The sequence below is a fragment of the Piliocolobus tephrosceles genome, chromosome 17, assembly GCF_002776525.5.
Source record: "Piliocolobus tephrosceles isolate RC106 chromosome 17, ASM277652v3, whole genome shotgun sequence".
Classification (NCBI taxonomy): Eukaryota; Metazoa; Chordata; class Mammalia; order Primates; family Cercopithecidae; genus Piliocolobus; species Piliocolobus tephrosceles.
In genome coordinates this window covers 15827674-15854733 of record NC_045450.1, presented here as the reverse complement: position 1 = coordinate 15854733, position 27060 = coordinate 15827674, and the positions used below count along the sequence as shown (strand labels likewise).

The 27060-nt window shown below is 45.5% G+C and overlaps 1 protein-coding gene across 1 annotated transcript in view; it reads right to left on the bottom strand.

The window, feature by feature from the left end:
- Nucleotides 1-26844, bottom strand: part of LOC111524526 (nodal modulator 1) — a 63834-nt gene extending 36990 nt beyond the window's left edge. The window contains exons 1-11 of the mRNA XM_023189709.1: nt 26518-26844; nt 22364-22453; nt 19502-19547; nt 16134-16234; nt 14273-14379; nt 11973-12045; nt 8336-8488; nt 7303-7440; nt 6884-6973; nt 3597-3702; nt 3282-3432 (exon numbers count right to left, since the gene is read on the bottom strand). Coding sequence (XP_023045477.1) covers nt 3282-3432; nt 3597-3702; nt 6884-6973; nt 7303-7440; nt 8336-8488; nt 11973-12045; nt 14273-14379; nt 16134-16234; nt 19502-19547; nt 22364-22453; nt 26518-26682 — 1220 coding nt within the window. The 5' untranslated portion in view covers nt 26683-26844. The remainder of the gene's footprint in view (nt 1-3281; nt 3433-3596; nt 3703-6883; nt 6974-7302; nt 7441-8335; nt 8489-11972; nt 12046-14272; nt 14380-16133; nt 16235-19501; nt 19548-22363; nt 22454-26517) is intronic.
- Between the last annotated feature and the right edge of the window lie 216 nt (nt 26845-27060).

Genomic DNA, 27060 nt, shown 5'->3' with positions numbered 1-27060 from the left:
GAATCGCTTGAACCCGAGAGGCAGAGGCTGCAGTGAGCTGAGATGGCGCCACTTTGTACTCCAGCCCGGGCAATGGAGACTCTGTCTCAAAAAAAATAAAAAGGAAAAGAAATAGTAAGAAGTATCAGTGTGCTAAAAAGGCAAATGTACTATGTTGGCCAAAAAAAAAGAGATTTTCCAAAAATGTTCAACAAATGCTATCTTTCTTTCTTTGACCCAAATACTCTGCTTTAAAGGAGAAAATAAACATATTTCCTCCATCTCCGTGAACAGCACCTCCTCCATCTACCCAGTGGCTCAAATAAGAAACCTGAAACCTCAACAGCACAGGCCTGTGGGTGTGTTCTCCATGTGACCTACCACATCCATCTACTCCTTGCTCCCTCGCCTGCCAGTCGCCTGGGCCCAGCCACCACCATATCTCCTCCAGACAACCAGCACCGCCTCATATCTGGCCCCTCCATTCACACCATGGCTTTCCTCCAATCCATTCTCCACACAGCAGCCAGGAAGAAAAACAAACTTTTTAAAGTACCATGATCCCTATCACTCCCTTGCTAACTGACAACTATTTTTTTTCTTGAGACGGAGTCTCACTGTGTTGCCCAAGCTGGAGTGCAACGGCACAATCTCGGCTCACTGCAACCCCTGCCTCCCAGGTTCAAGCAATTCTCCTGCCTCAGCCTCCCGGGTTGCTGGGATTATAGATGCACACCACCATGCCCCGCCAACCTTTTGTCTGTTTAGTAGAGACCGGGTTTCACCATGCTGGCCAGGCTGGTCTCGAACTCCAGACCTTGTGATCCGCCTGCCTCAGCCTCCCAAAGTGCTGGGATCACAGGCGTGAGCCACCGCGCCTGGCCAACCAACTGACAACTCTTAACGGGTTTCCACTGCATTAGGGAACAAAGCCCAACGCCAAAGTAGGGCTATAAGGCCCCAGAGCTCCCTGACCTCACCCACCTCCTCCAGCTGCACAGACTGCCTTTCAGGTCCTTCCTATCCTGTGCAGGCCTCTGAGCATGCTGCTCCTCTGCTAGGCAAGGTCCTTCTTTATCGACCTTTCAGTCTTCACTAAGGTCTCTGCAACCCAGAGAGCCTCGCAGAGCTCCCAGTCTAAATCAGCTCTTCTTGTAGCACCCTAGTCTCTTCCCTGCACAACACCTGCCATAATTTAGCATCACAAATGTATTGTCTTTTTTTAAATATCTTGTTATTTTATTTGTTAATTTTTATCTCTTTATTTATTTATTGTTAGACCAGGTTATGAGACTAGCTAATTTCTGTATTTTTGGTAGAGATGGTGTTTTGCCAAGTTGCCCAGGCTGGTCTCAAACTCCTGGGCTCAAGCGATCCACCCGCCTCTGCCTCCCAAAGTGCTGGGATGGATTACAGGTGTGAGGCACCAAGCCTGGCCACAGATGTATTTGTCTTCAGTGTGTCTCCCTGGTAGGTTGAAAGCCCCATCTCTGGAACACTAATTTGATTAATTATTAGGTATGAAGCAGTTCTCAGTGCCTCATCTAGAGTAATTGCGTAAAGTGTTTATGGAAGGTGGGAAGGACTTAAATCCAAGAACTACTTTCTGAGGGTGAGATGCTTCCTCGTCCTCCATTCACCACTGGACTCCTTGACCTCCACGTCCATCTGTCTACAGAAAAGAGTCACCGTGGCCTCCTCAGTGATCGAGCCAGCAAACTGTTCACCAGGGCTCAGCTCCCTGGACCTCCCTGTTGGACACTACCTCCTACCCCAAACTTAGCTTTCTTAGCTCCTATGACCTCACACTCCCTAGGTCCCCCTTGGGTCACTTGGCACTCTGCTTTTGACCTACTGTTCTTCTAATTCTACCTGTACATATTTGTGGTCCTGGCTGTCACCTGCAGCCGAATCTTCAGGATTCACCATCCATCCAAACACCTATTGAAGAGCTCCACCTACTGGTCCTAGACCAACGTGGCCAAAACGGAACCTCATCACCTAACCGGCTCCTCTTTCTGTGCCCAGCCATCGCAGCTCTCAAGCTGGGCATCCTAAAGTATCTCACCAATCTGTCCTTGAGTTCCCTACAAGGCAAGCCGTTGTCGCCTCTGCTTACAGACCTCCTGTGCCCAAGTCCTGTCCGCTTCAAAGCCACTCTCCCCCATGCCATTGTTTTCAGAATGCCCTATTGAAAACAATGATCAAAGCTTGTTATCTTGACGCTCAAAACCGCTCATGGCCCCTTGGCCCCAGTGGGAGAAAGCCCCTATGCCCTGGTGGGGTGTGAGGAGGTGCTATGGGGTTGGCCTGATCACCTCTTTCACCTGCCAGTACATTCTGCTCCGGCAGCACGCAGCTTTACATCCGTAGCCACCTCATGCTGCTTTGAGACTGCCTGATTTTGCTCATGCCGCGCTTCTCCCAAGTAGACCCTGCATTCTCCTTCTAAGCTACTGTTTTGGGAGCACCTGTTGTGTCTAAAGCTGTTCTGCAGGTGACATGCAGGTGGATCTGGGATCTGACCCCAAAGCCCGAGTTCTTGGCACCACACAATCTTGCTTCAGCTGATGGTAAAACCACACAAATTCAACCACAAGATGTCCCTGCCTGTACTTATAGTATAATGAGTAACTACAAGCAGGAAGAACTACACCAATGACCTGAAGCATCTTCCAATAAGCTTTCTCAACCAACAATACCATCTTCTAAAATTTTCAAAGATTAAGCAAAGAGGGGTCCTATGAAAGATCATGAGAGTCAGACATGAAAGATTTTTTAATTTCACGAGCTCATTTTAACTTGAAGCAAGGGACTTTTCACTAAGCATCCAACATGTCAGTACCTTCAGTTTGTAAGATTTAGAACTAACCTTTCTTGGCCAGGTGCGGTGGCTCACACCTGTAATCCCAGCACTTTGGGAGGCTGAAGCAGGTGGATAGCCTGAGGTTAGGAGTTTGAGACTAGCCTGGCCAACATACAGTGAAACCCCGTCTCTACTAAAAAATACAAATATCAGCTGGGCGTGGTGGGGCACGCCTGTAGTCAAAGCTACTTGGGAAGCTGAGGCAGGAGAATTGCTTGAACCTGGGAGGCAGAGGTTGCAGTGAGTCAAGATGGCACCACCGCACTACAGCCTGGGCAACAGGGCAAGACTCTGTCTCTCAAAAAAAAAAAAAAAAAAGTACTAATCTTTCTTAAGTTCTTAAGCTCAGCAAAGACACACAGATCACAGGTCATTTTGTTTTACATTGGCTGCCGGCATAAACACTGGCGCTTCCAAATCCACACAATAAGCTTACCCTGTTGCAATAATGTCAGCCAGCTGAGGTGTGTTCGGTGCAATTTTGATGGTGACCGTTTCAAAGTAGAGGTGCTCTTTCTGAGCATGGATGGTGTATGTCCCTGTGGTGATGTTCTCAAGGCGGAATGAGCCATCAGCTTTTGTTTTAACTGCAAAACAAAAACACACAAACAGAAGATAAGCCAAAAACAACTGTGTATCCTTACATGTACACCAGAATACTTGAGACCAAAAGCTGCCGTGTTTTCATATAGTCATCGGTTCCTTTCCATTTCTCTCTGTGATCCAGAAAGAGCGCTGGCCAGCAGCCCACCTTTGATTTGGTTATTCAGGGTGACAACTGCTTCTGGAACACCATCTCCTTCGGGTCCGTTCAAGACCCTCCCAGTGACGGAGAATCCCATGACGTGGAACACAGGCTAGAAAACAAAGAACAGGAAGAAGGTGCTCAAAGGTGCTCCTGTGCCAGAACCACAAAGCCGCCTTCTGCTGCGCCGGCCATCGCCCACCATGTCTGCTCCTGCCGCCCACCTCCCAACCCTCAGTCCCCTAGTCCTGTATGCCAGCCGGGCTCCCTCTCACTTTACCCACATCTGTCTTCTCTGTTCTGTTCCCAACACACTGCTGAGTGTCAAACAACAGAACAGAAAAGGTCTAGAGACTTACTTTCCTAGTTAAAAGGTCACTGACTCAGGCTTCTAAAAGCCCTCCACCCTTAACCCTGTGCCCTCTCCTCCCCTCCAGATGCCCCCATTTTGGTGAACCACGTCTTCCTCCAGTCTCCCATGCACACCCCAGCATCACTTTGGACACCCCCTCCCTGCTCCTCCAGCATCCATTACTCCTGCGGATTCCACCTCTGCAAGGTCTCACATGCCCCCTCCTCTCTTTCCACCACGGCCTGAACACAGGTCCTTATGAAATCCACCTAGGCCGGGCGCAGTGGTTCATGCCTGTAATCCCAGCACTTTGGGAGGCCGAGGCAGGCGGATCACTTGAGGTCAAGAGTTCAAGACCAGCCTGGCCAACATGGTGAAGCACTGTCTCCACTAAAAATACAAAAATTAGCCAGGTGTGGTGGCAGGAGCCTGTAATCCCAGCTCCTCGGGAGGCTGAGGCAGGAGAATCACTTGAACTCGGGAGGCGGAGGTTGCAGTGAGCCGAGATCACTCCAGACTCTGTCTCAAAAAAAAAAAAAAAGAAAGAAAAAAAAGAAATCCACCTAGACCACCCTCCTCCATCCCCATCACTGGCTCACACGTGGTCCCATGCTCCGTGTCTGTGTCTGTGCCCCACTCGCCTGTGAGCAGCACACCTATGCTTTCCCTGCAGTTACTGAGTTCCAGCCCTGATCTGTGTATCCTCAAGGTCACCACTGCTAACCTAGTTTAATATCTTCATCGAATTTACTAGTATCTGAAATGTCCTTGTTCCATTTCTTAACTGTCTCCCTCCCACTAGCATGTTACCTCATGAAGACAGGGACCTTTTCTGTCTTAGTCACCTGGTACACAGCAGGCACTCAATAACTGACTCATGAATGAATGAATGTGTGCATGCACGTGTGCAACAGCATCTGAGATGAAGCTTTAAATAACGAAATGACTTCCTTTTTATGCCGGTAGCTCTTCTTTTTTATTTTATTTTTTCAGCAAATGGCTTCTTAGTGATGGTCTCACATGACAGATATTCCTTCTTGATCTTTCCAAAAAGACATGTTTCATTCCATCTAATACCTACTTATTAATTCACATATGTACTCAACAAATATTTTTACTGGGCACTACTATGTGCCAGGTGCTGAATCACATGTTAGGAAAACAGTAAAGAATAAGACACTCACGGTTCTGGACCTCAGGGAACTTACAGGGCCCCATTCCCTGAAATTCCATTCATCATTTTCAAAATCTGTATTTGGCTGTAATCTGGGAATAGCTGTCTATGCTCACCAGCCCCCATCCTTCTCTGCAAGCCACGTGAAGCAAACTAAAGGCTTCATCTTCTCACTCTTCTCTTTCCCCTCCAGGGTACAGGAGAACGGTCAAATACTCCACTGAATCTTAAAAAGCAGAGTCTGCACCCCACTGTGCATGTGACCTAAAAGCCCGCTCCTGCCAGTTTAAGCTATTTCAACACAGTACTTTCAAATGTAATATAAAAAGAAAATGATTAAAATATAATTTCTTCAATAATTCTAACACTGGGTGGTCCACTTAGGAGAGACTGTTATTTTCTTTTGGGATTTGCTCTAGCTAGCCAATTTTCTACAATAACCATTTTCTACTTCTGTAATGAAAGGAGACATAAGTGAGATGAAAAATACATTTACCATCTATGTAAGGGTCTAAGGCAGTTTATCAAGCCACGTATCACACTGCCCATTCCTACCACCACGGTCCAAGCTCTGCCAGTTCTCACCTGGTTTACGGCCATGGCATCCCAACTAGTCCCCCACTTCCACCCTGACACCCTGCAAACTCTCCTCAACACAGCCGCCAGAAGGAACAGCTCCTCTGCTAGGAACCTTTCAGTGGCACCAATTCTCACCCATAGTTATAGGCAAAGTGGCCCACCAGGCCCTGCACAATCTGCCCTGTCACCTCCCTGAACCTCGCTCCACCTCCTCCTTCCTTGCTCATTCCCTCCACTCCAGCCACCCCGGCCTCCTTGGGGTGCTCCAGACTCTTCGGCACACTCCTACCTCAGGACCTTTGCACGTGCTGTTCCCTCAGTCTTACACACTCTTCCTGCAGGAGTGAAGTATGGTTCTCTCATTCTTTCCCTTCAGGGTGTTGCTCAAATGTCACCTTCACAGGGAGGACTTCTCAAAAACACCCTATGTACAACTGCAACCCCTGTCTCCACCCTGATACTGCACGACCTCCTTTCTTCCTTTATTTTTCTAGAGAACACTTATCACCTTCTACTGTACTTTCTAACTTATTCATCTATGCATGTATGGACCCTTCCTGTCATTAGAACATGAAGTCTAGCCAGGTGCGGCGGCTCACACCTGTAATCTCAACACTTTGGGAAGCCAAGGCGGGCAGATCACTTGAACCCAGGAGTTAGAGAACAGCCTTGGCAACATGGTGAAACCCCATCTCTACGAAAAATACAAAAATTAGCTGGGCATGGTGGTACGCGCCTGTGGTCCCAGCTACTCAAGAGGCTGAGGTGGGAGGACCACTTGAGCCCTGGAGGCAATGGTTGCAGTGAGCTGAGATCACACCACTGTACTCCAGCCTGAGCCACACAGTGAGACCCTGTCTTAAAAAAAAAAAAAAAAAAAAAATGAGGTCCACAGGGACAAGAATTTTTGCCTCTTTTGGTCACGGCTGTATCCCCAGTCCTGGAATGGTGCCTGAAATATATGTCACCAGCACTCAATAAATATATTTCACTGAATGAGGAGATTTAACTAGGAATCCAGCTCTCTACAATAAGGACATCATGTGCAAGAATATAATACCAGATTGCACTTTTTCCAACAGCCCTTCCAGAAAAAATAATCGATTTTTTTAAAAACATGTTTGCAACACCTGTGCCTAGGGATGGGAACTCAAACATCTGTCCCTCCAGAAGATAGGAAAGCCTTACCTCGATTTTCAGGCTGTCATGCTCCACTGTGAAGTCAAGTCTGGAAGGCGCCACATCAAAGGTAATCCTCTCCCCTCGATAGAACGGAATCTGGAAGGAAGAGTCTGTTAATCACTAAGAACCACGAACATGATCAATCAGCAATATTAATACTCGATCTAGCAGCCCACAAATGACAAGGGGTTCAAGACAAGCCAAGAGAAATGCTCATCATAACTATTGCAGATTTAAAAAGAGGAAGCCTTGCCCTTTTCGTAGCTATTACTAAGGGGTGAGTGTCTCATCTTAAGTTACTTCTTAACAGCGTTTACAGAGAACTGTAGGCCAACCATCTTTTCCTTTAACACCCAAACAGCATTGGCTTTTACTGTGTCATGAGAGTCCCAGACATAAATAGAACAGAAATCTGCTTCACTCACCACCGTGTAGCCCCCACTTGGCAAGGAATAGAAGGAGAACGAGCCATCTTCTCTGGAGACCGTGTAGCACAAATACACCAGACTCTCGTCTTGGTGCTGGAACCCAGGCACTGGTGAGACATTGCAGCCCAGGACATCCTATGCCAGGGGGAAAAAAAGACAAGACTTCCTTTTCCATTTACATGTTCTGAATAACATCAATCGGCCACATCATAGGAAAATTTCTGTAAGTTTCACGTCAATATATGTATTTCTGAAATCTAAGACACATTAATACAGATAAAAGGAACAAAAATCTTGACATTCAAGTTGTAAAGTTAAAAACTGCCACAGTCTTCTCAGGAAAAATGACATGACTGTCCTTCCTTATAATGGGTCATCATTCTCCAAATAAGGAAACGGAGGCTCAGGAAGGTAATGTGACTGGCCCAGGGTCACACAGCTAGAAAGAGGCATTTGTTTAAACCTGAGATTTGTTTAAACCCAAGTCTGATTTCAAAGCCTGTGTACCTTCCATCACATACCACTGCCTCTCAGCGTAGATGTGCAATGTCTTGTGAGTCAACAGAGACACACAATATTCTTGAATTTTTTTTTTTTTTATTTTTATTTTTTGAGACAGTCTCACTCTGTCACTCAGGCTGGAGTGCAGTGGTGCGATCTCGGCTCACTATAACCTCCACCTCCCGGGTTCAAGCAATTCTACTGCCTCAGCCTCCCGCGCAGCTGAGACTCCAGGCATGTGCCAACACGCCCGGCTAATTTTTTTGTATTTTTAGTAGAGACGGGGTTTCATAATGTTGGCCAGGCTGGTCTAAAACTCCTGACCTCAAGTGATTCACCCGCCTTGGCCTCCCAAAGTACTGGGATTACAGGCCTGAGCCATCACACCCAGGGTGAGACACATGATATTCTTAAGTGTTAAAATGATAAATCAACCCAGACCTGCATTTATTAAAACAGTATGTTCTGGTCTATAATGCCCCACCCTGCTACCCTTCACACCATCTCCTTCGTTCTTTCCTTTGCTTACCTCTTTAGTTACTAAAGAAGAAAAGAGAAGAAACTTCACCCCTTTCATGGGCTCCCCATCACTTCGGACAGAGCCAGACACATTGTAGCCAGCAACTATGAGGGGACTGGCCGCATTGGCATTGGAGTTGGTTACACGCACTGTGGTGCTTGCCTTTAACAGAAAAGGATTTTAACTGGTGAAAAAATAAACACTTGCAAAGTGTCTAACAACATGAGGACATGCGGAAGCTAAAATATTAACTGGGAAACATAATCCATAAAATTGCTTATTAGTATGATCACTTTTTTTTTTTTGAGACGGAGTCTCTGTCGCACAGGCTTGAGTGCGATGGGGCAACCTCGGCTCACTGCAACCTCTGCCTCCCGGGTTCAAGCGATTCTCCTGCCTCAGCCACCCAAATAGCGCAGATTACAAGCACCCGCCACCATGCCTGGCTAATTTCTATATTTAGTAGAGACAGGGTTTCACCATGTTGGCCAGGCTGGTCTCGAACTCCTGACCTCAGGTGATCCACCCGCCTCAGCCTCCCAAACTGCTGGGATTACAGGCGTGAGCCACTGCGCCTGGCCCATTACTATTTTTCAACGCCCAAAATGAAGTGAAAGGAAATGTGGCCAAATGTAAATGATAATGATTTTATCTATATGGTGGTATTTTACTTGTATACTTTTCCACCTTCCAAAATTTCTAACTTTGTTTCCACTGCTTTATATTCCTCTATATGTTCCAATTTTTTTTAATGAGCGTATTTTGCTTTTTTTCGACATTTAATGATACACAGTGTTAACTGAAGATTAGCCTAAAGCTGCCTCCTTACATATTTTAAGTTTGGCCTAAAGGTTTCTCTGTACATAGTGCCAAGTCTCAGCCAGTTGCAGCAGCCATCCTTCAACTACTCACAGGCGGCCAACTGTTCAAACCATGTGCAAATAAGACAAACGTCCAGCTGTAACCAATCCAACTGTTTCTGTCCCTCACTTCCGCTTTCTGTCCATCACTTTCTTTTTCTGTCCATAATCCCTTCACAATCACACAACAGTGCCACAGTTGCTGCAAACCTATTCTGGCTCAGGAGGCTGTCCAATTGACAAACTGTTCTGTGCTCAATTAAACCTCTGTTTAATTTGTCCTAAGTTGTTCTTTTCATAATACGTGTATATTTTTAAACATTTTTGTTAAGGTACAATTTACACAAAGAAAAGTGCGCACATTCTAAGCACACGGCACAGGGCTTGTCACAAGCTGGGCACTGGTTACCCGGCAGAATAGCACCAGCAAGCCAGAAGTGCCCCTCACACTTGCTTCCGGTCACTAACCCCCCGAGGAGGATAAACATTATCCCGACTTCTACCAACATGCTTTACTTTAAAATCCCAATCTCAAATTAATAAACTCAGATTCTTCTATGCAGACAATTAACATACAATGTAAACCTTAAAATCTCTTCTATTTATAAATGTGTAAGCCCTTTTCGATTTTTTTTTTTTTTTTTTTTTTTGAGACAGAGTCTCACTCTGCCACCCAAGCTGAAGTGCAGTGGTGCAATCTTAGCTCACTGCTACCTCCACCTCCCAGGTTCAAGGGATTCTCCCGCCTCAGCCACCCGAGTAGCTGGGATTACAGGCGCACGCCACCATTCCCGGCTAATTTTTTTGTATTTTTAGTAGAGATGCGGTTTCACCATGTTGGCCAAGCTGGTCTCAAACTCCTGACCTCAAGTGATCTGCCCACCTCAGCCTCCCAAAGTGCTAGAATTAAAGGCATGAGTAACTGCGCCCAGCCTTGAATAAAATATTTTTAAATGTTGCTGCAGAAGAGAAAAACCCCCAAAACCAAAAGTCATAAACAGTAAGAAGAGACATCTAGGTGTGAAACTATCATCAATTATAAATGCATAAAACCTACAGAGTAAAAAAATAATAAAACCTATAGGGTAGAAGCTGAAATACTGACTCCAATGCTTCTTTAGCAAAAATGAGATACAGCTTCTATACTAACACAGAAGCTAACACGTCAAGATGTCCCTTAATCTTATTTTAATTTGGTCTTTCACAGCTATTGCAGAACCTCACCTAGTAGGTGGAGTTCCTTTTTTGATCTTGGACTATAAACTATTTCGGTCAAATAAAACAAGATATGCTAAAGAACACTTACATACCTTCTAACCAACTAAAGAAATTAAAAAAAAAAAAAAATTCAAGATGATGGCATACCCCCAAGACGCCCTCCTCCCTCTTTCTCTAGAAGTCAGTATCATTTTGAACAGTGTCTGCTATTCCCATGTATGTCTTCATAATTTTTCTACATAAGACTGTATCCTCCCCGTCCCTACTAAAAACAAAAAATTAACCGGACATGGTGGCAGGTACCTGTAATCCCAGCTACTCAGAAGGCTGAGGCAGGAGAATCGCTTGAACCTGGGAGGCAGAGGTTGCAATGAGCCGAGATCGCACCACTGCACTCCAGCCTGGGCAACAAGAGTAAGACTCCATCTCAAAAAAAAAAAAAAAAAAAGGACTGTATCCTTAGCTAGGTAAAGCGGCACATGCCTGCAGTTCGAGATCCTTGGGAGGCCAAGGTGGAAGGATCGCTGAAGGCCAAGAACCAGAGGCTGTAATGAGCCACAAATACGTCACTGTACTCTAGAGTGAGCAACAGAGCAAGATCCTGTTGCAAAAAAAAAAAAAAAAAAAAAAAAGACTATCTGGCCGAATGCACTGGTTCACACCTGTAATCCCACCATTTTGAGAGCCTGAGGCTAGTGGATCATTTGAGGCCAGGAGTTTGAGACCAGCCTGGCCAACATGGCAAAATCCCACCTATACTAAAAATACAAAAATTAGCTGGGCATGGTGGTGCATCCCTGTAATTCAGCTGCTCAGGAGACTGAAGCAGGAGACTCGCTTGGACACAGGAGGCCGAGGCTGCAATGAGCCAAGATCACACCATTGCACTCCAGCCTGGGCAACAGATTGAGACTCCGTCTTAAAAAAAGAAAAAAAAAAAAAAAAAAAAAGACTGTATCCATAAATGATGCTATCACAAGTATTTAAAATCATATTTCCTTCAACTCTGTTTTTAAATGTAGTTACATTGATATATGTAGCTCTGGTTCATTCATTACTGCTGACATACAGCAGCCTACTATATGATGGAACCCCAATCCATTCTTCTCTTAAAAGGCATTTAGGTTGTTTACAATATTTTGCTATTACAAACAAAGCTGCAATAAACATTGTTAAACATTCTCCTTGGGCACACGTACCACAGTTTCTAGAATGTTTAGTATATTTACAGATTTCTGTTTCAGGCTGAAAAAAGAACAACAAATAAATCTCATCAGGGCCTTCTGTTGTTGATTTAGTTTAAAATAGCTATAGTTAATAAAACAGATCTATCTCACAGCAGGAAGACAACACTGTCACCTAAAACTGAAACCAACACAAGCAACATCTGCTACAGTGAGGAGTTACACCTTATAAATAACCACCAAACTAATCAACGGCACCACTGGTTCTTCACCTAGCCCCGGAAAAACCATAAATTCTTTTCATATCCTAAATTGAAAAGGCCTACATTTGTCCCAAGACCAGCATATTATTGGCATGGCTACAGACGTAGCTGTCACACTCACCTCTTTCAACGCCCAGGTTGGATGAGTCGCGAGGATTTCATAATCCCCAGGCAGAACTTTAAAAAATGCAAACCTAAGAAATACAAAATAACCATTTAGCTTTCTTCAAACAACCCAAGTATTTCTAATTTTATGACTAATGTAATGTAATTTTATGATAAGAAAATAATGTTGGAATTATTGCAAGCTTGCCATTAGCTTGTTAAATGAGCACGAATGAAATTCAATCCTTCACTATGCAAATCTGCATCAAAGAGGGCTTATTGAGCACTTACTGTGTGCCAAGAGGGGTGCTCCATGCGCTGATAGGAAGGAGGAGGGCTTACATCTCCCTTAATCTCAAGGATTTCTGGCATAAAACCAGTCCTTGTAGCACAGCAGCGATCAGTCACAGAACATTCGACTGGGTTTGACAGAGGTGACAGGTGTGAACTGACAAGGAGAAGGGGACAGAAGTGTCCAAGGGAACATGTGGGAAGGGAGAAGTGGGATGAAAAGAACAGAACAGATGCACAGGCTGAGGGGGACGCTGACACAAGATGATGCCAATGACACAGGGTGGGGTAAACCATGACGAGCTTTGAATCCCACAAAAAAGCCTTTAGAGAAACACAGATAAGCCATTCTGGGTTTTTGCACAAAGCAACTGAGATAAGAAACCAGCAGCTGATGAAAATTACTCTCCTAACCATAGACAGACTAACACCAGAGTGAGCAGAGCTAAGGCTGGAAGTGCTGCTGCCAGTATGCTAACATGTTTATCCCTTCAAATTTGTAAGGCAACTGACAAATTAGAAGGCTAATTCCAGTGAAATGAACTAGAAAACGCATTTGATTTCTTCTTCTGTGGTATTTTATTATATCAAATCTTGCCTGTAATAACTGGATAGGGCTTCGAAATCACGTTACTATAAAGTATTGGTAAGACTGAGTTTCTATTTCATTTTCATAACAGCCCAGTGCTACAAGTTTCACTGTTTCAGTCAGTGCAGTTGAAAGGTATTCAGAAGGCTCAAGACACTATTTTTTTCTAGTAAGGTCAACACCAAACTACTAGCCCAGAAAAAAAAAATTACAGCTCCATATTCCTGCTACACACCAGGGCTGGAGAGGCACCAGTCAAGCAGAAGTAAATGTTTTTTCAAAAATGAAGAGTAGTTTCAACAATAGCAACTTTAAAATTGAATAACTTACTGACAGACTCATTATAAACTTCTATTTTGCCATTTAGTCAGTTTGTATATTAACGGAGTTAGTAATGATTTGAACGCTTTCGGAATTATCAGTATGAACTATTCTGGCATTAATCTTGGCATGTCTGTTAATATTTACAACTCAACTATATACATCCATTAAATAAATGCTTTAAATCTGATTCAGCAAGATCCGGTAAGCATCAGTTCCGACTACAAAACAGTTTTGATATAATAATAATCATTTTTCTAATCATAACTAAGCTAACCTATTTGATCTAATATGCCAGGCAGCTTGAAGTAATAATATTAATTTCATCTCTCCAGTAACCTTAGGAGGTAGGTTCCACAATTACCTTCATTTACAAAAGAGGAAACTGAGACACAGAAGGGTTAAGCATCTTGCCCCAGGTCAATCAGCCAGCAAATGGGGGAGCTGGGATTTAAGCCCAGGCTAGCAGGCTCCAGAGCCAGGCTGAGCTCCTAAATGAAGACCCACTAAGCCCCAGGCCTTGAAGCAGGTGCTTTATGGGTATTAACTCTTTTTTTGTTTGTTTGAGACAGGGTCTTGCTCTGTTGACGAGGCTGGAGCACAGTAGCACATGATCACGACTCACTGTAGCCTCAACCTTCCAGGCTCAAGCAATCCTCCTGCCTCAGCCTCCTGAGTAGCTGGGACCACAGGAGCATGCCACCACACCCAACTAATTTTTTTCCCCCATGGGACTCTGCTTGATATAATTTTTTAAATTATTTGTAGAGATCGAGTCTCCTTATGTTGTCCAGGCTGGTCTCAAACTCCTGAACTCAAGTGATCCTCCCACCCTGGCCTCCCAAAGTGCTGGGATTACAGGTGCAAGTCAATGTGCCTGGCCAGTATCAACTCATATTTAATCATCCCATCAATGCCAGGCCAGATGGGCCAAACAGCTTCCATTTCACACTTGGGGAATGCAGCACTCTGAGGGGCATGAACTCACCCAAAGTTAAGAGGCTGAATCAGAATCTGAACCCAGGACTCCCTGAATCCAAACTCCCAAACCCAGCTCCATGACCCCTGTCACAGCCTGGCTCTAAGGCAAGACTGGGAGACAGGACGCTACTCACTTTCCGCCGGGCTGTGTAACTGTGGACTGGATCTTTGCTTCGGTCCCAGTGTTTCTCAGAGACACCTGAACTCCCGCAGGACCCAGGGGCTGCCCTTTGCTGAGGACCTGCCATGGAGAAGAAGGTTAGGGCCCACCCGGCAAAGTATCCTCCTCTCAAAGCACTGGCAGTCCTGCTTACAACTCCCAGGTGGAGCCAGAAACCTTCTTTGAGTCAAGAATCCCATTGAAAAGATGATATAAATCATGGATATGTTTCCTGGGGATGAAGTAGGAGAGGGAACAGTAAAAGAAGACTCTCTGTTTCAATGAATCTAAGACATCATCAGTTATAGATTCACCATTATTGGTCTGGCCGGGTGTGGTGGCTCACACCTGTAATCCCAGCACTTTGGGAAGCTGAGGCAGGCAGATCACTTGAGGTCAGGAGTTTGAGACCAGCCTGGCCAACATGGTGAAACCCTGTCTCAACTAAAAACATAAAAATTCGCTGGGCGTCATGGCACATGCTTGTAATCCCAGCTACTCGTGAGGCTGAGGCAGGAGAATCCCTTGAATCCAGGAGGTGGAGGATGCAGTAAGCTGAGATCACAACACTGCACTCCAGCCTGGGGACAGAGGGAGACTCCATCTTAAAAAAAATAAATAAGTAAATATACATAAAAATAAAAATATAAAAATTAGCTGGGTCTGGTGGCACATGCCTATAATCCCAGCTACTGGGAAGGCTAAGGCAGGAGAACTGGTCGAACCCAGAAGGTAGAGGTTGTGGTGAGAGAGACTGCACTACTACTGCATTCCAGCTTAGGCCACAGAGTGAGACTCTGTCTCAAGAAAAAAAAAAGATTCACCATTATTGTGCAAACCATTGAGAAAGAAAAAACTACCCAAGATCCCCATCTCAACAAGAAGCCCACATACAGCTGGGATGGAAGGGCCTCTCCCTCACCTCAAAGGCAGAGGAGAAACAAGCCCATCGTGAAGGAAAGGACGGGAAGGAAGGAAGCACATCCCAACCTCAGGCACAGGGCGGGTGGAAGAAAAACGACTCTCCCCCGAGACGCGGGAGCTGGGACACACACCCGTTAGCACTCTAAATTCATACCACCACGGCGGTCCAAAACACTCTCAGAACTTAAATGATGGGAATCCTCCCAGGTGAGTGACAGAAGCAGATGCACGCTGTCTCTGGGAGAAGCTGACTTCAGTTGACCTACAGGGACAGCAGGATGCCACAAGGCTTAAGGAGTGCATCCTTCCAATTCGGCATCCCTGTAAAGGCCATCCCGGGCACAAACACTAACAGCGGCTGGGTGCACAGCGCACACCTGTAATCCCAGCACTTTGGGAGGTGGAGGCGGGTGGATCACCTGAGGTCAGGACTTTGAGACCAGCCTGGCCAACACAGAAAAAGCCAGTCTCTACTGAAAATACAAAAATTAGCTGAGCATGGTGGCGCATGCCTGTAATCCTAGCTACTCGGGAGGGTGATGCAGGAGAATTATTTGACCCTGGGAGGTGGAGGCTGTAGTGAGTCAAGATTGCACCACTGCACACCAGCCTGGGCAATAGATCTAGACCCTGTCTTAAAATAATAGACAAATAAATAAATAAATAAATACACCAACAGCCTATGCTCTGGAAGCAGAGGGGATGACCAGCAACCTCAATCTCACTCCTAAGTACTCCTACTGCGTTCTACACAGAATGAAGCACAGAGTTCACAGGCTCTCTTGCCGCTTTTCCATGGGTCCCCTGTGGGATCAAAGTCCCCGGGTTAAAATATCCTGCATCTTTTAAAGAAAGGATTTAGTATGCATTACAGAGTGAACAGGAAAAATAATCAAGTTCCAAAGACAAACCTTGCCGTTCACAGAGAACCCAGTGAAGACAAAGTTGATGTCCCCGCCCTTTGTGCAGATGTCACTGACTCCATCCACATGGAGCTCCACGGTCGTCGGCTCTGAGGGATGAAGCGGGGGAGGAAACAGGGGCACAAGACACAGAGGCAAGCTTAGTTGTGAGTACAGTGAACCTAAGCAGAATGTATTTTTATTGTTAAGTTTTCATTTTACTTTTGAACACTTAATACACTCGTGTGTTTCCAAATCCAAAGGAACAAAAAGGTATTGAGGGAAAAGTCTCTCTCTCACCCCTATCCCCCTAGCCTCCTGGTTTCCTGCCCCAGAAGGAACTCATGTTTAGAGTATGAAATAATTTCACAACAGCCTTTCAGCCAAGTTATATCTCAGAGTTCCAGTGAAAATTCAGTGAGCACCAAATAATTTTATTTACTGAATACTCATCACCGACCAGGCACTGAGCTGAGTGCCTTTAATCCTCACAATTATCTTAAGAGGCAGGCAGTAATAGCTGCAATTTACTGAGGGGTAAATTAAGGCACAGGAAGGTTAAAGGAGCTCCCAAGATCACAGAGCTTCTGCGTGACAGAGCCCCAATTCAACCCTAAAAGTCTGGCTGTGGATCTGTTCCCTTACCAAGTGCATGAGCTCAGCCATGTTAAACCAGGACCACAAACTCCAAGGCCACAGGGGCCTCACAGGTTCAAAGTGAGCGGAGCATCCTCGGGGGGACTATGGCAAATTGAAAGGGGACAACCGCCACTCAAGTCTGCCAACCACTGCCATGCTTTGCCAGAGCTTCCAACTTCTCCGAAAAACTGGAAATCTGGATTTTATATACCATCTCTTGATTTTTCAATCTCAGCAATTAACTCCATTTTTTTTTAACTGAAAAGTTCATCATAATAGGGGTTAAGGTTGAGTTTTTGAAAGGTTAGGAAGAATGTGGAGTAATGAGTAGAGAAAAAAATGAAAAACCATGAGATGAGATTTTCAGGTAAGATGAATTACACACATGCTTGCACACGCACGTGCACACACACACACGCAAAGACTCCAATAAAAAATGGGCAAAAGACTTGAACAGGAACCTTACAAAAAGAGCTAGCCCATGGCAAATAAACATAAACATATGAAAAAGTGTGCAACCTCATTGGCCATCAGAGGAATGTAAATCAAGACCACAGTGAGATAATACCACACTCCCACCAGAAGGGCTAAAATTATAAAAGCTGACGATACCAAGTGTAGGCTAGGATGCAGAGCAATGGAAACCCTTGTACACTGCTGGGAAAGCACAAACTGGCGCATCCACTTTGGACGTTTGGAAACACCTAAAGCTGAACATGTATCAACTCTACGGCTCAGCAACTTTACACCTGTGACATACTCAGCAAAAATGCAGACACACGTGTATCAAAATATACATACAAGAATATTCACAGGAGTGCTACTCTTCAGTGGCCAAAATTGGGAAGCAACCCAAATGGCCATCAACAGTAGAAGAGATCACTGATACAAAATATGAATATAAAATATAAATATAGGCCAGGCGTGGTGGTTCATGCCTGTAATCCCAACACTTTGGGAAGCCAAAGCTGGCAGATCACTTGAGGTCAGGAGTTCGAGACCAGCCTGGGACAACATGGTGAAACCCTATCTCTACTAAAAATACAAAAATTAGCCGGGTGTGGTGGTGCACACCTGTAATCCCATCTACTCAGGAGGCTGAGGCACAAGAATTGCTTGAACCCGGGCAGAAGTTGCAGTGAACCGAGATCGCACTCCAGCCTGGGCAACAGAGTGAGACTCAGTCTCAAAAAAATGAAAAAAATAAAATAAAATGTAAATATTTTATAAAATATAAATCATTTTATATTTATGCATCAGAATTCTGAACAGCAAAGAGAACGAACTAGAGTTACAAATGATACAGATAATGCTCACAATGTTGAGTGAAAGAAATCAGATATTAAAAAGTACCCTGCATGATTGCATTTGTATAAAGTTCAAAACGGACCAAATGGATCTTTAATGTGTAGAAGGTCAGGGTGGTGGTCACCCGGGGGGGTGGGGCGGGATGGCTAATGAGCACCCAGGATGGGGACTTCTGGGGTGCTGGTGAAGTACTATCTCATCATCTGGATGGTGGACACATGGGTGTGTCCACTTAGTGAAAATTCATCCAGGGCACTTTTCTGAAAGTATAATTCAATTAAAAAGCTTATCAACAGCACCAGTCGTGGTGGGGGCGGTGGGATGTGGCAAACACAACACTCCTCCAGGCCACTAATCTGGACTTCTGCTTTGGCCATGAGCAGGGCTGCATTCCTCTCCAGCTTTCTAGAACATACCAGCCAGGCACCCCCCTCCCCGCCACCCCTGACTACAAACTGATAAAGAGATGCTCCCACAGAGCCAAATTAGCTGTCAAGCTGCCGAAGCTTCATTTTGGCCTTTGTGATGACAGGTGCTAAATTCTTCCTTGTCTAAGGCACAAGCAAGCCTGATATCAACAACGGTGGTCCCTACTCCTCTCCCCAGGCCATGGACTGGAGCAGGTCACTCACACCTGCTCTGCTGAAACATCAAGAGTCTCTCCCCTTCAAAAATGTAAACTACATCAAAACAGACCCTCTCTTCTGATCTCAACCCCATCCCCAACTCTCCAGCTACGCTTGAGGGCAGTTGTATGAAGAAAGTTTGCAGCTTTTGTTGGGATGTGTGCAGAAGGGCTGTTTCTGAATACTGAGTGCTTGCTCATTACATGCCAGCCACTCTGAACACTCAGTATTGGTTTATTAATCTTCCAAGTACGCTGGGGGGCAGGGACTATAACGACCCTAGCTCGACAGTGAGGAGCAAGGCTGACAAGGGCGGAAGTAACTTATCCGAGGTTATTTAGCCAGTAAGGCTTAAGGTTGACAGTTTTCTCATCTCGTGGGACATAAATCTGGATTTTTATGACAAATCTCACCGTGTTTAAATGTTTCAATTAATTTCATAAAAAATAAAAAAACTGGGGGGGCTGAAAAAGAAGCCATCCTGGGACAGGAACCAGGTCCCCACTCTTGGTTTCGTACTGTTCTACGGCCACATAATGAGTGAAACTGCAAGGTAAGAGTTTCCAAAAAGGTACAAGAAAAGGTGTCTATTTTTCAAAGGTGACAGAAAGCCTTAAGGTAGATTAAGGTATATCCAAACTCAACCAGAGTGATGGGGGCAGGGAGGGGAGGAATACAAACCCTCCTCCATACTGGAAATGATCCTTAATATTTTAATAGTTTATGCACTCTGCTAGCCTAAATTAATATTTGGCACATCAGCTAATCTTTTACAAAGAATATCTAGTGATTCAGTTAACTTACCAAAACTCCACCCGAGGGGAGGCTCAATCTTCAGAATGAAATCCCCCTAAAAGGAAAAAAAGAAAATGTAATTTCAAGAAATGAGAACTGTGACTCTGGTTTAATTTATTTTAGTGTTATCATCTAAACTAAAATGTTCACACCGGAAATGAAATTCTAAGGGTAAGCCTTGTTCTTCTAAATGGTACTGAGCACGGTGATTCTCTTCAGATGCTACAAGCTGAAGTTGAACACCAGAAGTTTTCATCTAAACAATCAGAAGACAGTGCTGAAGCCCATTCATGAGTTCTAAAGACACTAGGTTCGGTCACTCACTGTCTTTTAATACTAAACATAAAGTCTCATTAAGCCCTCACATGCCTACAGTTGCAAAAGTTAGCATGTATCTTCAGGAACTAATGTCACTTCTTAAAACTAGATTTGGCCAGGCACAGTACCTCACACCTATAATCCCAACACTGTGGGAGGCCAAGGCAGGAGGGTCACTCGAGGCCAGGAGTTCAAGACCAGACTGAGCTGGAGTAGCAAGACCCCATCTGTACAAAAACATTCTTAAAAAATTAGCTGGGTGTGGTGGCAGGCGCCTAAAGTCTTAGCTACTCAGGAGGCAGAGGCAGGAGGATCACTTGAGCCCAGAGGTCAATGTTGCAGTGAACCATAATCACGCCACTGCACTCCAGCATGGGCAGCAGAGGGAGATCCTGTCTCTGAACAATACATTAACTTATTAATTCAATAAATAAAACAAAACTAGATTTTACTTATCAACCTGCTTTTTTTTTATGAGACAGAATCTCGCCTGTTGCCCAGGCTGGAGTGAAATGGTGCGATCTCGGCTCACTATAACCTCCGTCTCCTAGGTTCAAGCGATTCTCCTGCCTCAGCCTCCCAAGTAGCTGGGACTACAGGCATGCATCACGACACCCGGCTAATTTTTTTGTATTTTAGTAGAGACGGGGTTTCACCATGTAGCCCAGGCTGGTCTCGCACTCCTGAGCTCAGGTGATCCGCCTGTCTCAACCTCCCAAAGTGCTAGGATTACAGGCATGAGCCACCACATCCGGCCTTCTGGTTTCTTGAGACTGATACTGATACTATGTAAAAATTAATTAAACAGATGTCAGGACAGACCCAGCTAGTCTACCTCTAGAAATCAATCCTATGCATTCTAGATGAATAGTTAAGTTCAAGAATATTTCCTGGTGTGTTATTTTAAAATTACCATTATTTTAAAATTGGGGAAAGTCTGTATGCCCAAGTAGTTAAATAAATTACAGTTTGGGTTTGACTCTGACACCCTATGCAGCAATTAAAAAGAAGGCAGTAGGCCGAGCATGGTGGCTCCTGCCTATAATCCCAGCACTCTGGGAGGCTGAGGTGGGCAGATCACCTGAGGTCAGAAGTTCAAAACCAGCCTGGCCAACATGGTGAAACCCCATCTCTACTAAAAATACAAAAAAAAAATTAGCTGGGTGTGCTGGTGGGTATCTGTAATCCCAGCTACTTAGGAGGCTGAGGCAGAAGAATCACTGGAACCCAGGAGGCAGAGGTTGCAGTGAGCCGAGATCGCACCACTGCACTCCAGCCTGGCTGACAGAGTGAGACTCCATTTTAAAAAACAAAACACAGGCAGTACATCTATCTACGCTAACGTTGAAAGCACGCAAGGGGAAAAAAATAAATGTCCCTCTGGTGTTGAAAGCATTAACACAGGGGAAAAAATGAAACCGCAGAATAAATCCTATTGTTTGATTCCATTTGTATTAAAAACTATATCAAAATCAAAACTATGTATATTGACTATTTTTGCAACTTCCTATGAATCTGTATTTCCAAATAAAAGGTTTATATGTGGGAGGATGGGATTATATAGATAGAGGTGTTTGTGGATACAAATCTACGCGCATGTGGGCTTGTGTGTATTTGCATATATGCATATGCATGTGTGTCCGTGGATATCTGAATAACTAGAAAGCAAGTAGAAAGCAATCTGTTAGGATGCACATCAAAATGTTATAAGAGGGCTGGGAACAGTGGCTCACACCTGTAATCCCAGCACACTGGGAGGCTGAGGCAGGTGGTTCACTTGAGGTCAAGAGTTCGAGACCAGCCTGGCCAACATGGTAAAACCCCGTCACTACTGAAAATACAAAAAAAATTAGCCAGGTGTGGTGGTATGCGCCTGTAATCCCAGATACTTGGGAGGCTAAGGCAGGCAAATGGTTAAACCTGCGAGGTGGAGGTTAGAGTGAGCCAAGATCACACCACTGCACTCCAGCCTGGGCGAGAGTGAGACTCTACCTCAAAAGAAGAAAAAAAAAAAAAAAAAACTTTCTCAGAGGTTACCACTACAGAGGGAGGTAAAATTGGAGGGAAAAGGGTACAAATTTATTTTACATACTTCTAAAGACCTTGACTTTTTTTCATAAAGTTCATGAATTCATATACTACTTGTACAATTGTTTTAACAATACTTTAAGCTGCTTGCAAGTAACGGGTTCTATGAAATCAGAGTTTCTCAGCCCTGGCACTACTGACATCTGGGCTGTCGTGGGCAGCACTGTAGCACATTTAGCTCCATGCCTGGCCACTACTCACTGGGTGACTGTAGTGCACAGCCAGATGTCACAACAAAAACGTCTCTAGACATTGCCAAATGGCCCTAAAGACACAGAGAGCCACTGTATTTGTCAAGGCAGTTTGTAAGTTGTCTCCCTCCGAATGTGCCTAGGATTACCATATTCCACCAATAATTTACAAAACAGATGAGCATTTGCTAGTGTAGGAAAGGGCACGGTGAGTGCAGCCTGGTGAGACACACTAGTGACTTCCCATCATAAGTGACAAGCAGTCGCCTCTTACCTTATCATACAAAGGGATCATAAAGTAACCATTATTAGGGGCACAGTCTGTCTGGTATTTCAAAGTCCCATGCTTGGTGTACAGCTTTATCTGGAAAGGAAGGAAGGAAAACAGAAAACATAACATTGCCTTTGGGAATGAACTACATGCGCTACACCTGAACACACTCAGTCAGTATGCATTCACTGAGGACCTATTACACGCCAGTTTTTAACACGGAGCATTACCGCGGACAGAGGGAAATCAGCAAAGTCCCTCCCAAATCATGTGACTCAATGTTTTTCAGATTAGAAATCACCTACAGCCTATTACAATGCCTTATTTTTCAAGCTTTTCTGTTTATTTTAGTGGCTGTCTCTAGGTTGCTCCTGTAAGTTTCTGGGTCTAAAACAAATTTGCAAACTTTGCCATTAGTAAGGTACTTATTAACATGCAAATTCCTGGCTTGGTGCGGTGGCTCATGCCTGTAATCCCAGCACTTCAGGAGGCTGAGGTGGGCGGATCACTTGAGGTCAGGAATGTGAGACCAGCCTGGCCAACAAGGTGAAACCCTGTCTCTACTAAAAATACAAAAAAAGTTACCCAGGCGTGGTGGCAGGCACCGGTAGTCCCAGCTACTTGGGAGACTGAGGCAGGAAAACTGTTTGAACCCAGGAGGCGGAGGTTGCAGTGAGCCAAGATCATGCCACAGCACTCCAGCCTGGGAGACAGAGCAAGACTCTGTCTCAAAAATAATAATAAAATAAAAGCAAAGTAAAGTAAAATAAAATACAAATTCCTAAGGCCCACCACTGTTTCTCAACTAAAGGTCTGCAATGAGGGCCAGAGATCTGCCTTACTAGCTCTAAGTAATTTCAAATACATGGAGCAATGTTCATTTAGAAACTTAATTTTCTCATTACTTTCATTCTCAAAAGAAAAAGAGATTATTAAAATGACACAGATATTAAGTGTCATTTTATTTAATATCTGCCCTCTGCCCAAGGACTCTCTAAAACGCTTACTTTCTGAGCATTACCAGACACAAAGTGTTAACCCAGTAAGATGCCCAAATACCGTCTGGGTCTTCCATGTGTCGTGTGGCCTTGGGCAAGCTCATGTTCGGTTTCTTCAGGTGTCGACAGAGAACCACTCCCTTTCATGTGGTTGTACAGACACACATCAACGCATACTGAGCACCTGCTACAGAATATGGATTCAAAGAAAAATCAGTTTGTGGCCAGGCATGGTGGCTCATGCCTGTAATCCCAGCACTTTGGGAGGCCAAAGGAGGAGGATCACTTGAGCCCAGGAGTTCAAGACCAGCCTGGACAACATAGCCAGACCTCATCTCTACTAAAAAAAAAAAAAAAAAAAAAAAATAGCTAGGCATGATGGCATGTGCTTGTAGTCCCAGCTACTCAGGAGGCTGAGGCAGGAGGATTGCTTTAGGCCAGGAGTCAGAGGCTTTGGTGAGCTGTGATGGTGCCACTGTACTCCAGCCTGAGCAACAGCATGAGACCCCATCTCAAAATAAAATAAAATAAAATAAATAGAAAAAGCAGCTTGTATTACTATTTAATATCTCTCTCTCTGAAGAAAAAGGCAACAGAGTGTAACAGGCAGGGAACACACTGGGCTCAAGGAAAATTTCCTAAATGTACCTGCATGGCTCAACCACTCTGAGGCTCAGTTTCCAAGTCTGTAAAAGGAAACAGTTGGATCTGATGCATCTAAAAAAGCCTCACCTCCAAAATGCTAATGCTCTATGACCATGAAACAGACCATGACACGAGCTGCAATGAAACAGTCGAATCTTACCAGCTAAGAAGATGTACAAAGTGACTGACTCATAACACCAACATTTGGGAAAGGATTGGTGTGAAATGTGGAGCCTGTATGTAAAGTTCTCTGAGGGCAGTGACTGCAACTTACATTCCACAGCACCTGAGACAGTGTCTTGCTTACTCTAGGTACTCAGTGAATTTGTTACAGGTGACAAAGAGATTCAGCTGCATGCATTTCAGGCAGGGACTGGAAATTCACCAGCCTAGAAGGGTTAGGGAGTCAACATCAAGGGGCATTCATCCAAAGGGATTCGGATCACTACACAACCCAAGCCAGGTGTGGTAACCCAAAAGATCAGATGGTTTTCCAGAGAAATAAAGAACCCAGTTTTTCACGTGCAAACCTCCTGATTGTTAAAGTATTAGCAACCGGTATAATTTTTTTTTTTTAACAGTAAGGTCCCTGTTAGAGAACAAAATGTCAGTCTCATGAGAGTAGGGCGTTTTGTCTGTTCTGTTCACTGTACTGCTATATCCACACCAGGGACAAGGTTTCAGTATGCGCAGGGGCTCAATAAATAGTCGTTGACTCAATGAACACGATATAAAAACACCCAGGAGGAGAGAAAGCTGGAGAAGAATGAAGGCAGTTGCACAGAAACACAAAAAACACAATCAAGAAATGACGGTGAAATATCTTGATTATTTCTACGTCTTTCATAAAGTACCATCAGGACACAGGACAGCAATGTAATCTACATCAAGATGGCCAGCAGGAAATGTCTGATTTCAGAATCAGAATTACTAAAGAGTGTCCCAGACCATCTGGACAGGCGGCCCTTGGGCTTAAGGAACACACTTCATAATGCGTTACAAAACCTGCTCTCTGATCTCAAGGTCACTATTAGTATGAGGGTGGGGGTGGTGGGGGGTGTCTGTCTTTTCCTTCCTTCTAGAACCCCTGGAAACTACAAGTTGCAAGAGGCCTTACCAGGCAGCTTCTGAAATGCCCTGTGCCATCTACGGTCATACCACCATGAACGGGCCATGTCCCCAAGGCAGACCCAGAAGGTGGCATGGGCACCCAGAAACATGTACCCAGGAAATCCTAGGAGCCCTGCCACTGCCAGTGGGTAGATTCATTCAATGCCTGATCTCTGACCTCTTCAGAGTAAAAAAGCAGCAAACAAGGGGGCCTTGAAGATCACGGATCCGCTTGTTAGGGAAATACATCTGCTGGGTTCCACTGTTTCTCTCCCAACACCATCCTATAGGTACAAAAACTGAGACCTAGAGCAAGGGCAGGTCGCAGAGCTAGTGGGGTGTGGAAATGACTCCCTGCCCCTCCCCCAATCCTCAGCAACCCACTTTGCAGAACACAGTGCTTCACCGTTCACTGCCAGCCCTGGAACAGCTCAAAGGTGCTTTCAGAGATCTTTGGGGTCTTATTTCCCAGTCCCTCTCTTTGGCATTTCCCAGCCTCTTCCTTCGTTTTCTCCTAAATTACCTCCGAGGCGCCTGCTCTTCTCCTCTTCCTTGTCCTACCCCAACATAAATCCCCTTCCAAAAATGAGGCCCAGGCCTTGCTCTGGTACCCTCCCAACTACCCGGACAAATGACCTTCTGCCCCTACCTCCATCCATCCCTTTCCTCTTTACGGGAACCTTTCAGGGTCATAATCCCACCGGGCTGATAAACATTAACAGGACTACAACTTAATTAGGGGGGTGGGAGGGGAAAAATGCACAAATCTCTAGGGTAATTCCAGTAACTACTCATTAAGGCAATCAGGGCAGCTGACAACTCTCCATTTTCAGAGGCGGAGGGGAGCCAGAGAAATAAAAAATAGCTTTCCGGCCCCAGGGTTTCCAATAGTGATCTACTAGGTCAGAATCTACGGGATGGGAATCGATGCTCTTTAAAATCATGCCGCAGGGTTTGGAGTAGCAGTGGATCAGAACTTCGGGAGGGGTCTGGGCTGTCGAGTCTGGGGGATAAGACTTGTGGTCTCTAGGTTCTAGAATATGGGTTTGGGGAAATCTGAGTTTCAGGGGGTCTGATTCGAGGAGATCTCGGGTCTAAGTTTTAAAGACATGGGGTCTGGGCTCCAAGGAATTTTGGGGTCTGGGTTCCGGGGATCTGGAGTCCGGCTTTTGAAGAACCTGAGGTCTGGCACCCCTCAGTCCTTACACAACCCCATGATAAAAACCTCCCCTCCAGCGCGACTGGGGAGGAGCTGCGGGGAGCCCGCGGACAGCATAGCCTCGGAAGAGGTAAGGGCTCCAAGGACTCCACGCCGCCCGGAGTCAGAGACGACGCCAGCGCGGCCCAGAGGGGCTGAACCACCGGCCCGGCGAGTCGACGCCGGGCCGCGGGGCGGGCGCTCACCTCGATGAGCGAGTAGTTGATCTCCACGTCCGACTTGACGAAGCCCCCGCAGCCCACCACGATGTCCTCCGAGCCATGCGCCGGCCCCACGCCGCTCAGCAGCAGCACCACCGCGGCAGCGACCACCGCGGGCCCCGGCGGTCCAGCGCCCTGGCCCGCCAGCATGGCCCGACCTCCCCCAGCTAGACCCTCCGCAGGCAGCCCGGTCCCGCCCCTCACACCCCACGCCGCAGACTCCTTCCTCCTCCTAGGCCGGCTGACAGCCCAGGACCCGCCCCGCCGCCGCCGCCGCGCACGCGCGCTTCGACCCCACGCTTACAGCGCCAGAAGAGAGAACTACGGCGCATGCTCGGCAAGAAAACTAGACCATCTCTGCCTTCTAGAGGCCTGGAGGACTCGGCGCACAGTCTGGCAGGTGCAACGCAAGGTGCAGGCCTACAGGGAGATGCTCCAAAGATGAATTCTGCTTTAGAATTCACCATCACAGCTGGAAAGGACGGGAGATTTTGTTGGTCGAATTATCTAACAACTTTCTCAAATCTT